The sequence below is a fragment of the Calliopsis andreniformis genome, unplaced genomic scaffold (assembly GCF_051401765.1).
Source record: "Calliopsis andreniformis isolate RMS-2024a unplaced genomic scaffold, iyCalAndr_principal scaffold0153, whole genome shotgun sequence".
NCBI classification, from domain to species: domain Eukaryota; kingdom Metazoa; phylum Arthropoda; class Insecta; order Hymenoptera; family Andrenidae; genus Calliopsis; species Calliopsis andreniformis.
In genome coordinates, this window is record NW_027480562.1 from 939005 (window position 1) to 952460 (window position 13456).

The 13456-nt window shown below is 28.9% G+C and overlaps 1 protein-coding gene across 1 annotated transcript; it reads right to left on the minus strand.

Annotated features, from left to right (window-relative positions):
- Nucleotides 1-8034: 8034 nt before the first annotated feature.
- On the minus strand, nucleotides 8035-10721 carry LOC143187708 (uncharacterized). The gene is made up of 6 exons (XM_076391933.1): nucleotides 10691-10721; nucleotides 10419-10487; nucleotides 9754-9964; nucleotides 9442-9658; nucleotides 9076-9340; nucleotides 8035-8237 (listed from the first exon to the last, which is right to left on the minus strand). Exons 1-6 carry the CDS (start codon nucleotides 10719-10721, stop codon nucleotides 8035-8037), a joined length of 996 nt encoding a protein of 331 aa, XP_076248048.1.
- Nucleotides 10722-13456: the final 2735 nt, after the last annotated feature.

A 13456-nucleotide genomic window follows, 5' to 3' on the forward strand; every position in this document is an offset into this window, starting at 1 on the left:
ACTTTACTAGTTACTTCCTTATTAACCTTTGATCTAAGTTTATTTCTTATTATCTATTAGGTTCTGTCGTATAAATTACAAACTAATTTTCAATTTGTTATTCGTTTGAAATCAAAATTGGACACCAACAAGATATTCTGCTATTTTGATATATATTTAATATATATTATCATTTTATATTATTTTATTTGATTCAAAAAATAGTTTAATTAAAATATTAATTTTGGAGATTAATGATAATTATCTATTTAATTTTTTTTGAAAATAAAATTATTATGTATTTTGTATCATAAAATATTTTGTGGTTAATTAGTTAAAATTATTATAAAATATTTTTAATTTACTAGATTTATGTTTTAAATTAAACTATTTAACTAAAATAATGATTTTATTTTATCGCTTATTTACTTATTTTAATTTTATTAAATTTTATGTTGATTTTCGTTTTTAAGAGTGATTTATTGATAATATTGATTAGTATACAATTTTTTGTAATTCCTATACTATCAATAATCTTTATGTTTGAAATTTATTCTAACGAATGAATTTTTATATATTTTATAGTATTTTCTGTGTGCGATAGAGTTATTGGTTTGAGAATTTTAGTTAATTGTACTTATTTTTATGGGAATCAAAGAATTTCAATATTAATTTTAACATGATAAAAGCTTTTTTAATAATTTTGATATTATTTTTTCTTTATAATTTAAATAAATTTTTAAAATTTACATTTTTATTTTGATGTTTATTAGATTTATATTATTATTCAATTTTAGAAATGAAATATATTGAAACACAATTAGGTTTAATTTTGGCTTCAATTTTTTTTCATTTATATCAGTTATTTTAAATTTATGAATTTTTAATTTGATTTTGTTAATAAATTTATCTAGAATTTGTTTTAATTTAAATTTGATTTTGTTGATTGTTTTATATTTTACATTTTTAACAATAAATTTTTTAATATTTTATTTCTTTTTTGAGGTAAGGTTAATTATTATATGTTTAATTATTGTAAAATGAGGGACAGGTAACATACGATTGTTAGCTGGTTATTATCTGATGTTTTATACAATATTTTTTTCATTTCCCTTACTGGTTTTTTTATTAATTATTATTTATTCGAATAATTTAGCCCTAATAAATTTAATAGAAATAATAGATTATAATTTAAATATTTTTATATTTATTTATATATTAAGTTCATTTTTAGTGAAAATTCCTATATTTATATTACATGGATGATTATTAAAAGCTCATGTTGAAGCCCTTGTGTTTGTAGAAATAATTTTAGCAGCTATTTTATTAAAATTAGGAACATATGGTTTATTGCGATTTATATATATTTTTTATTCTAATTTTTATTTTGTAAATTTGGTAATTTTAGTATTTAGATTAATTGGGGGGTTAATTGTTTCAATTTTATGTTTACATCAAATTGATATAAAGATTTTGGTAGCTTATTCTTCAGTAATTCATACAAGAATTTTATTAAGATCTATAATAACTGAAATACTTTTAGGATTTGTATGTAGTTATATTATTATAATTGCTCATGGATTATGTTTTTCGGGTTTATTTTATTTAGTAAATTTGTGTTATAAATCTTCAGGGAGACGGATTATATTTTTAAATAAGGGGATAATAGCGTTAATGCCTTCAATATCTATATTTTGATTTATATTTTGTACATCTAATATATCTGCTCCTGTTTCATTAAATTTAGTTGGTGAGGTATTTTTTTTAATAATTATTTATTTATGATTGAAATATTTGATTTATTTATTAATTTTTTATTGTTTTCTTAGATTTTGTTATTCATTATATTTATATATTTATGTTCAACATGGAAAAATAAATTTTTTTTTAAAGATTTTTAATGCTAATATCTTAGATTATTATATTTTATTGATGCATTGAATTCCCCTAAATTTTATATTTTTAAATTTAATTATTTTTTCATATTAATTTTAAATATATTTTATTTAAATAGTTTAATTAAAATATTGACTTGTGGTGTCTATGATATATGTATTTATATTTTAAATTATCATAAAAATGTTTTTAATTAGTTTATTCATACTATTTTCTGAAATACTATACCTATTTTTAGGCCTATATTTATATACATCTAAATATGTGATTATTTTAGAATGGGATTTAATAAATTTATTTTGTATAAAATTTAGAATTTATTTGGATTTTATTAGATTAATATTTATCGGAGTTGTTTCTATTATTTCCTCATGCGTAATAATTTACAGAATTGAATATATAAGGTCAGATAAAAGAATTTGTCGGTTTTTTTATTTATTAATTTTATTTATTCTATCAATATGTTTAATAACTTTAAGTCCCAGAGTTTTATCAATTTTATTAGGATGGGATGGGCTAGGTTTAATTTCTTTTGGTTTAATTATTTATTATCAAAGATATAGAGCTTTTAATTCTGGAGTTTTAACAATTTTATGTAATCGGGTTGGAGATATTGGATTTTTAATATTGATTGTTTCAAATTCCGCAAATGGGTCGTGAAATTTAATAATTTATGAAATAGATAGATTTATAATATTTTTCATATTTTTAGGTGCTTTAACTAAAAGAGCTCAAATACCCTTTTCATCATGGTTACCTGTAGCTATAATAGCTCCAACCCCTATTTCTACTTTAGTTCATTCTTCAACCTTAGTTACTGCAGGGGTTTACTTATTAATCCGTTATTACAGTTTAGTGTTTACAATAAATAATAACGTTATTTTATTTATCTCAATCTTTAATATATTTATGGCTAGTTTTATTGCTAATTTTGAATATGATTTAAAGAAAATTATTGCCCTATCAACTTTAAGTCAGTTAGGATTAATAATAAGGATTTTATCTGTAGGGTTAGTGGATTTAGCCTTTTCTCATTTAGTTATTCATGATTTATTTAAATCAATAATATTTATATGTGCAGGAAGATTTATTCATAGATCTAATAATAACCAAGATATTCGAAATTTTAATTCTATGAGAATTTTAATACCTTTAAATAGTATAGTTCTATTAATTGGAAAATTAAGTCTATGCAGGTTTTTCTTTTTGTCAGGTTTTCTCTCTAAAGATATAATTATTGAATATTTCTTTTTTAATAGAGATATTAGAATTACAATATTTTGTATATTTTATATGTCTATGGTGTTTACACTAAGATACTCATTTCGTTTAGTTTTATAAATCTTTTATCCTTTTGAATTTAAAAATTTTACTTATAGAGTATATTATGAACCTTTATATATTAATTTATGTATTTCCTTTTTGTTTATTATAGTTACTTTTATGGGAATACTTATTTTTTATCTAATCTTTAAAGTTTACATTATCTTATTGAATTTTTATGATAAAATATTTATTTTATTAATTTATTTATTAGGGATTTATTTTGGTTATTGATTATTTTATTATCCTAATAAACACCCCCAAAAATATTTATTTAATAAATTTATCTTTTTTCTGAAAAGAATATATTTTTTATCATATTTCTATAAGATTAGGTATACTTTTTTACTTAAATCGATGTATAAAAATAATAATAAAATTGAAAATGGTCTTTCCGAATCAATTTTGACATTTTGAATGAAACCATTTACAAATTACTTAGTAAAATTTATCAAGTGATTAATTATCTATGACACTCTGATGTTTATCCTAAAGCCAAATAAAACTCAGCACGAACAACAAACCGCTGATTATTTAATGATACTTATATTTTATATATATTTATCAATATTTATCCTAGTTTATTCATTATTTCTGTTGTTGTATTAAACTTACACCACTTACTGAACCAAAGAATATAATTTATTGTATTATTACTAATTATTGTATATTGCATTAACTGTAAATAATAGTCAGTTGGAAAGGCGTGCAGACATCTCTTCTAAAACTCGAAAATTAAAAACTTTTTAATAGGAACTAGATTTTCAACGAAGTTCTTTTAGTTTCACATTTCTTAAAACATCAATTTTGATGTATATATATTCAACTTATTCTTTTCAATATATCGCAATTGGTGGAACATCGTGAATAATACAAGTACTGTGAAAGGCAACAGGAAAAGAAACGAAGCTTGTAAACCGATTTTGAATGTCAATGATTTTACATGTGAATTTTTAAAGAAATTTCTAATATGGTTAAGTTCTTGGCAAAATTTAGAGACAAATGGCCACTTAACATTAGATACTTTCAAATCTCTGCATCACAGTACTACAGTTCTTTTACAACTTACAGAGTACTGTTTACAAAATTTTGATATATTATATTTTCTAGCTGGAAAATTTACAACCGAAAAATTAGAGAAACGATTTGGAAATTATAGACTTTTATCTGGTTGTATTCATCATATATCGTATACTGAAGCAATTCATGCAGAAAAAATATCAGATTGAAACGTACATTTACAAAATCGGCAAGTTCGTTTTCTTTTACTGAAATCAAAAATAAATTTCGAATGATAACAGTACCGATCTTTCCATTGATGTAACTGGTTTCTTGGGAATCTTTGATTCTGCATATTTGTCCAATTGTGTTGTTGATGATTCCATTAAAATTTACATATCCGAGTATGCATCCCAACCTGCTGCTAAAAAATGAAATTGCAATATATGTAGGTTATTAATTGTGGAGGATAAAGGTAAAACTGTAGGCGATATATATTTTGATCACTTACAAAGAGGCGGCCTTTCTCTTCCCACTGAAGAAGTGATAACCACACTTATTCATATGTATGCACTACTGGAGGCCAAAATAAATGATGGTAATTTAGAATCTCAATTCTTACAATCTGAAAATCATAAATACATTTTATGTAAATTAACATATATTAGTATTCAAGCAGATATGCATTATTTAGCATTTTCAGATACATGCGTTTGTGGACAAACTTACCACAGTATTTTGTTTCAATTATTATCAATTTTTTCATATATTTTATCAAGCAATTATGTAAAAACTCTAAATAATAGTCTGTTGGAAAGGCGTGCAGCCATCTATTCTAAAAATCGAAAATTAGAAACCTTTTAATAGGAAGTAGATTTTCAACGATGTTCTTTTAATTTCACTTTTCTTAAAACATCAATTTTGATGTATATATATTCAACTTATTCTTTTCAATATGTTTTAATACATTAATAGAGTTTTATTTATTTGCTTAGTATGTACTATTTCACAAGATTTAAGGTTTTACTGGTAGTATTTCAAGAGTACGTTTTGTTATGTTTTCTTATTAATATTATTCAAGATTATCTACTATTATTATTTCAAAATGTAATACTTTATTTAATAATGAATACAAAAATTATGTTTTTGTTATGTTTTATTTAAAATTAATTTCATTTTAGAAAGTGGGATGACCTGACTATAGGCGAACCACCCATTATAATAAAAAAAGGGTAACGCGCCATGATAAATACCCCTAGGGTGGTGAAGAAATCTTTCATAATTACAATACAATATATCCTCTAACACGATTTTATAATTAACTGCATAATTGTTCCTTTCAATATCTAATTATGCTAACCTCTTTAGCCTGTTTCACCTGTTCACATAACCTATTTGGCTCCGTACCAATAATTTTGTCTATTCCACGTCTCTCTATTAACTTATACCACCGACTAGGTAATAATAGACCTAACATCCTATGTATTTTTCTGTCCCTGATTTTTGGGGTGCTAGCACCCCATTATCACTTTAGTGTCACCGCCAATATTACCGGCGAAGTCTCAAAGTAGATTGCAACGCTACGAATTTTCGGAATTACAATTAAAATGGAGTAGGCAGGTTATATTAAGCCCGCAATTTTTGAATGTATATGTAAGAGTAATAGTTAATAACTATATTGCGAATTTCATTCATTTCTGCCAAAATATAGAAAATATGAAGAATATAAATCAAGTTGCAATATTTAGAAAATAAGACAAACTACTTACATAAATAATAACTATACTCTCCGTATCAGCCATTGAGATATTAAAGTTTAACATTTTGTAATGTATTAAGCTATTAAACAGTACAATTTTCTAACGATTTGAACTATTAAAGTATAAAAACTCCTTAATGTATATATATTAATGTATATAACTAAAAAAAATCATGGTACTAAGAAACAATATTTGTTATATGTTGTAATAGTTGTATAATAACTTACTTTAACTTGCAATCTTTGTAAAGTTTCAAAGTATAAAGTAGTAAAGTTTCAAAGTTTCAAAGTATTTCGAAGTAAATAGTAATAATAAATAAACATAATAATTATAGTATATAAACAAGCTAAATGAGAGCACCTACATACTTGTCCTGTTTATTATTACACAATGTAATTTAACAATGGAAAGAATTTTTCCCAGTCATGCTTTTTACGAGATTTCAAGGTCACTGATATTTTTGAAACGAGATTCTATATTTTTTTCTATATTCTTCTGGACGATATCTATAAGAATATATTTAACTTTCTTAATACTCGTAACGTTTCAATTATTATTTCCCAAGATGACTTGCTATAAATAACGCTCTGATCTTTTAAATAGAACTGGAAAAAATCCGTTAAATTATTGTTTATAATAATAAACAATTTTAAAATTTAGATATGGTTCTCTGATTCAATTTGTTTGGATAAATTTGTAAGAAATTGTATTGAAATTTATTTGTCAGAAAAATACGAAGAATAAGAAATCTGTTCCTTAGACAATGGTTGGGGTAAGTGCTGTGGGGTTCATCACAGTCCTGTTACCGAAAGGCATAGCCTTCCCCACTCCGTGGTCAGATCCTTTAGGAACAATATTCCCATTCTTTAGCAATACGGTATCGGGCCGCTTGCCTTCTTGAAACACTCGCTCTTCTTTCAAACAGTCACACAACACCCAATAACTGGAAGGCCAAACGTAGCCATCAGCCATCAGGCACCAACGGGACTGTTTAATCTCATGCACCTTCAATCAGCCACAGGCAGACTAAGACCCTATTACCCTATCATAAATCCCTCAAAGACACATTCTCGTTCGGATAACCGTCCCAAACTCTCTCTCAAAATACCTTAACGCTAGCATATTTAACTATTTAAGTTGGAATTTGTTTTTCATGGTCTTCTTAATTAGTTAGTTTATTATTTTTATGTAAAAGAACATATTATATTTTCATATATATGTTTATATTTATATATCATGAAGAGACAAAAGTAACGACATGACTATATGTATAACTATGCAAAATAACATTTTTTTACAATGTTCTAATTCGTAACACATAGTATGTGAGCTAAAGCGTGGGTGCGCAAAGCTCCTTTTCTATATTGAATGAACTGTCAAATTCGACTCTATTCTGAGAAGTCACACGTATGTAAGCACACACACTATTCGATATTTCACCACAGGTTGAAATAGTTCTCCACGTAAACGTTATTCGTGAGTAGAGGTCGCCTAATTCAGTCTACAAACTATGCATCGGTAAGGCAGTTTGACCTGAGACACAAAACCCCATTGAATGTTAGGTCTATCATTATCTGGTCGGTGCTTATACATACCTTTATGAATTTTTAAATTCTTCAGTTTGATTCAAAGATAGTTTTATCTTGTTTCACACTTATATTTTCTTGGGTTAAACTTTACTTTGGGAAAACAAAAATTAATGGGTTTTTTTTACATATTTTAATAACACTGGACGAGCGGAATCCAAAAATGCAAATTTTAAGTTTAGGAATCCAGCGGTTGAAAAGTTATGCGTATTTATAGGTGAGCATTTTTAAACTATTTCACTAGCTACTTTGACGCCATATTGGCTTCTACACGCTGCTCAGCCAATGAGCGGAGCCGCTGGCTACGAGCAATTGCATATGGTGATGACCATTTAAGCTGTATATACAAACGTTATTATTTCCCTTTTTCAATTTCCTTTCTAGTCTAGACCTAGTGACGGACTAGAACCAAGTGATGAGATATACTAATTTCAACGAATTGAAGTCGTTCTAGGTGGTGACTGCGTGCAAAAGCCAAATTCATTATGTAATCAATTAAATGTATATTCGTTTCTAATAGCATCCATTAAAGATGACATCATATCAATTTTATTATATTTACAAAATCGACGCCATAAGAATTCGCATAAACGGTATGCATATTCATCGTCGTGAAAACGAGCTCTTCCACGCATCCAGTCTTTCGCTGGTCGCCAGTTGGACTCAATTTTTTGAGTGTGGGTACCATCGCTGGCTTCAATTAAAAAATTATTTACATTTATTTACATTATTTGCATTAAAAATTATTTACAAAAATTATTTACAAAAATTATTTACAAAAGATTAAAGTTGATTAAAAAATTTAGTAATTATTTATAATACGTGCCTCCTCACCGATTTTTTTGAAACTTTTTTATACCATGTATCTTGATACATGGATTAATTTTTCTAAATGAAATAATTGTCGCTCACCTTTCGTTTTCGAGATAAACATTTTTATATGCTTGAAAATTATGGTGGCAGGCCGAGGGTAGGTAGCAAAAAGGGGATTTGAGTTGGGTTAGAGCTAGGGCCGCGAAAGAATTCGAATTCGGTCGCGCGAGAATGATTCCGTTAAGACCGTTTTGAACCGAACCGGAAATAAAATCGTGCTTATGTGTATATATATATATATAGCGTAGATATAGCATATAGGGCTCTGGTAATTACTGTCAAAAGTTACGGGGACGTAACACAACTCGAAATATCTCTTTTCCTGGCCCTAGCTCTAACCAACTTGAAACATCTCTTTTCCTGACCCTAGCTCTAACCAATTCGAAACATCTCTTTTACTGGCCGTAGCTCTAACCCAACTCAAATCCCCTTTTTGCTACCTACCCTCGGCCTGCCACCATAATTTTCAAGCGTATACAAATTTATATCTCGAAAACGAAAAGAGAGCGACAAATCACTTTCACTTCATTTAGAAAAATTAATCCACGTATCAAGACACATGATATAAAAAAGTTTCAAAGAAATTGTTAAGGAGACCCTTATTCTAAATAATTACCAAAAATTTTGGTCCTCAACACGAAGTTTAGTTTAACCCTTACCTACAAATTCAATACTATGATTTACTGTTTTATGGATATATCCACGGGCAGTAAGTCCTGCGTAACTTTTAAAACTGTCCGTGTGTATTTCACTGTCGGCAATTACATGTCTATCGATGATGTCGATTAAAGTCGATGCTTCTCGATTTTCAACGACTATCATTCGACAATCATTCGTTTTGGTATCGACTATACCTAATACCCAGTGGCCTTCCACTCTTCTGCCACGATTGTATTTTCTTTTTCCAAATTTGGCTTCGTCAATCTTTTATAAATGAAATAATATAAAACTAACAATGTGTCACTACAGAATAAAAACTAAGAAAAGAAATGGAAAAAGTACTATAGAACAGTTATATAAGATACCTGAACAATGATACGAGATCCAGATTCGGAAATGCCTCCCAATTTAGGCATTCCTGCTTGAATTTTTGATAAATGATCTACAACCATTTCTCGGCAATATTGATACCATGCAGAAATAGTGGCAGATGATAAATTGGTACTATCTTCTTCTGTGAAGTCGCACAATTCGTGGGCAGTATCTTCGCACGAAAAATCTCGCGTGAAACAATACATCAATCTAAAACGAGCATTACAAAAACAAAAAAACGTTTTTAAGAATCTTCTAAATTTTTTAATCGTTAATTTGATGAAATCACGAAAAATAATTCTAACTTTATCGCCTTATCAAAAGGCAAACGGACATCCTCAAAAAAGGAATCAACTGTGGCTGCAAATTGTTTGCATCTGGACCTTCCAACCGAACAGAGAAACCGCCCAGCACCGTGTTGCGATGACTTATATAATTTCATCGGCTTTCGATGGACAGAACAATTTTTATCTGTTCTTAACAATCCATGCTCTTGAGCCCAGGCGATCGCACTTTCTTTTGAATTTGGTAAATTCGATGTTAGATTATATAATCAAGGAACAAAAACAAGTATCGAAAGTATCGAAGGATACAGAAAATGTTCTGTCTTGTTTCTATGGTTTTTTGTTTACTTTTGAATATATTCATGTGGGATCTGATATCATACAGACTTCTTCCGTGCGTTGTGTTACAATTAAATTTCTTTTTATTTTAAATCGTTATCCCATATTACAACAGGTTATGGGCCCAGAATTCATTCTATAATAATTAAGTGTATCGCGTGTTAATTAGTTTAGTTTTTTTTTAATCAATTAAGTGTAAAATACTTTAAACTGCGTGACGATGGAGATGTCCAAAGACAGGAGAAACATTCAGCAATTCAGTGGTACGAAATACAACGCGTGGAAGCATAGAGTTCGTAATTTATTATATGAGCTCGATGTATTAAAAGTTCTTGACGAGCAACCACCGGTTCCTGTCACCGCAGTATGATCGATGGCGGAACGCATTGCCAAATGCACTGTTGTGCAATATTTATCTGATACGCATTTGAAGTATGACACTCCGGGAAGTACAGCAAAATCAATTATATTAAGTTTAGATTCAGTGTATGAGAGTCAAAGTACGGCTACGGAATTATCCATTAGGAAAAAGCTATTAAGATTGAAAATGAAAAGTGACAGTTCGTTGAAAGATCATTTCGGGAAAACGAAATTATTTCAATTTTGTTATCTAGTTTGCCCGAAGTATATGATACGGTGTCAACTGTCATTGAGACGATGATGACAGAAGCGAGAATTACACTTGACACAGTTAAAAAGAGACTGTTGGATGATGAGACGAAAATTAGGAGTGAAAAGTTGGATACCAACGCGAAAATACTCTAAGCTGAAGTGAAAAATCAAAGACCACATAATTTTGGAAGTACACGCTTTAAAAGAGGAAGTAATAGAAGAGGTAACATTAGAAGAGGAAATACATTCAAGCCGAATAGACAATCTTTTACCGGAAAATGTCATCAGTGTGGAAGAACAGGACACAAGATTAAAGAGTGTTATTACTATAAAAAGAGGCACCAATATAGAGCAGAACAAAGAAACAAAAATCAAAATATACATACAATTCAGACGACGCAAGCTGTTACAAGCAACAACGTGTCGGGATATGCCTTTATGACCGGAGACTACCAGGTCATGAAAACCAGAAAATTAACATTTATCCTGGATTCTAGAGCATCGGATCATATAGTCAAAGAAGATAATGTATTTCCAAATATGACCATACTTGATCCACCCATCAGGATTTCGATAGCGAAGAATGGAGAATATATAACTGCATCGAAGTAGGGACAGATACCTGTGACTACCAATACGGGAATTGAAGGCGTTTTGGAGGACGTATTGTACTGCCCGGACGTGCCGTACAACTTACTATCCGTTAGAAAGTTGCAGCAAAAAGGAATGAGTATAACTTTCAATGAGAGGGGCGTCGAAATAATCAAAAACGGTAAAATCATGATGATTGGTAAGCCTTCAAATAATTTAATATCTATAGATTTTGATGTCATCGAAAAAGGAGTAAATTCACTTAATTCTTATATTTCAAATAAGATAGTTAATAATTATGAATTATGGCATAGGCGCTTAGGGCATATAGGAAAGGCAAAATTTTTACAGTTGAAGAATAAGCAGGTGGTGGAAGATGTGACGTATCTTGAAAAAGTAATTCCAGACGATGATATATGTGAAGCTTGTATTAAAGGAAAACAAGCACAATTGCTATTTGAAAAGGCAAAAGATAAAAGTCACATTAGGCAGCCATTGTTTATTGTTCACACAGACGTTTGTGGACCGATCACTCCTTCTACAACTAATGATAAAAAGTATTTTATAACTTTCATAGATGAATTTACGTATTATTACGTGACGTATTTACTTGAAAATAAATCAGATGTTTCTACAATCTTTAAGGATTACGTTGCTAAAAGTGAAGCACGTTTTAATTTAAAGATTGTCAATTTATACTGTGGTAATGGCAAGGAATTTTTATCTAATGAGATGAAAAATTATTGTATACAAAAGGGTATAAGCTATCACTTAACGGTTCCGCGAACTCCTCAGTTAAATGGTGTTGCAGAACGCATGAATAGAACTATAACTGAAAAAGCACGTGCGATGATAAACGGTGCAGGTTTAGGAAAAGAGTTCTGGGGAGAAACAGTTTTAACTGCTACATATTTAATTAATTTAACCCCATCGAAAGCTCTTAATGTTAATAAAACCCCATTTGAATTGTGGCATAATAAAAGGCCCAAATTGAAGTATTTAAAAGTGTTTGGTTCCACAGTGTATGTGCATGATAAAATTAGGAAATCGAAATTTGACGAAAAGTCTTATAAATGTATATTGGTAGGGTTTACACCAAATGGATACAAAGTGTGGAACGTAGAAAATGGGAAATTTGAGATAGTAAGAGATGTAATAGTTGATGAAATTAATTACTTAGAATCTCGGCCGGTAATAAAGGAAATAGGTTTAAAACGTGGTTTATGTGAAACTGATGCATCTCGTGAAGTGCTGAAATCAGTAGATATACAGTGTGGAGTAAATAAATCTGATAATCAAAAATCAGATGTGTTAAAAAGAAAAAAATCTGATAACAATAAATCAGATATGATAGAGCCGAGAATTAAAGTAATGGTAGATCAAGAGAAAAGTAAATCTGTAACTGAAACAGATGTAACAGGAGTATCGGGACCAGGAAATAATCAAGTGGTAGAATTAAAAGATAGTATAGAACCTAGAAGGAGTGATAGGATTAAGCGACGGTCTCCTATGTCATATAATGAATTTAATGATAACGATGATTATCTTTTATGCGCTCAATCGATAATTTGCAAAATACCCAACTCATTTGATGAAATTAAAACTAGAGATGACAGAGCTAAGTGGGAACAAGCTATTGCCGATGAAATAAACTCGTTAGTAATAAATAAAACTTGGAATTTGGTATCGAAGCCAAAGAATAAGAACATTGTTGATTTTAAATGGGTATTCACGATCAAAAATGATGAATTCGGAAATCCGTTAAAATACAAAGCTCGATTAGTGGCCCGTGGTTTCAGTCAGAAATATTTAGAAGATTATAATGACACATTTGCACCTGTAGCTAGAATGTCAAGCTTTAGATTTCTTATGGCTTTTGCTAATCAGCATAATTTGCTAGTGCATCAAATGGATGTTAAGACGGCATTTTTAAATGGTATTTTAAGGGAAGAAATTTATATGCGAATTCCTGAAGGTGTTAAATGTGATAGTAACAATCAAGTGTGTAAATTGAATAAAGCTTTGTATGGTCTCAAGCAATCAGCCAGATGCTGGTTTGAGATGTTCGAAAAAGCTCTTCTAGAGAAAGGTTTCCGAAATTCATCAGCGGATCGTTGTATTTATATATTAGATAGAAAGAATATATTAAAGAATATATATGTGGTACTATATGTGGATGATC

Bases quoted from the DNA above. Each gene is read 5' to 3' on its own strand.
- LOC143187708 (XM_076391933.1), bottom strand. From the start codon at position 10,721: ATGACAGTTGACACCGTATCATATACTTCGG. The intron at 10,488-10,690 runs GCAAACTAGATA...AATGCGTATCAG, and splicing joins CACCGTATCATATACTTCGG to ATAAATATTGCACAACAGTG. The intron at 9,341-9,441 runs GTATCTTATATA...CATTTATAAAAG, and splicing joins GATCTCGTATCATTGTTCAG to ATTGACGAAGCCAAATTTGG.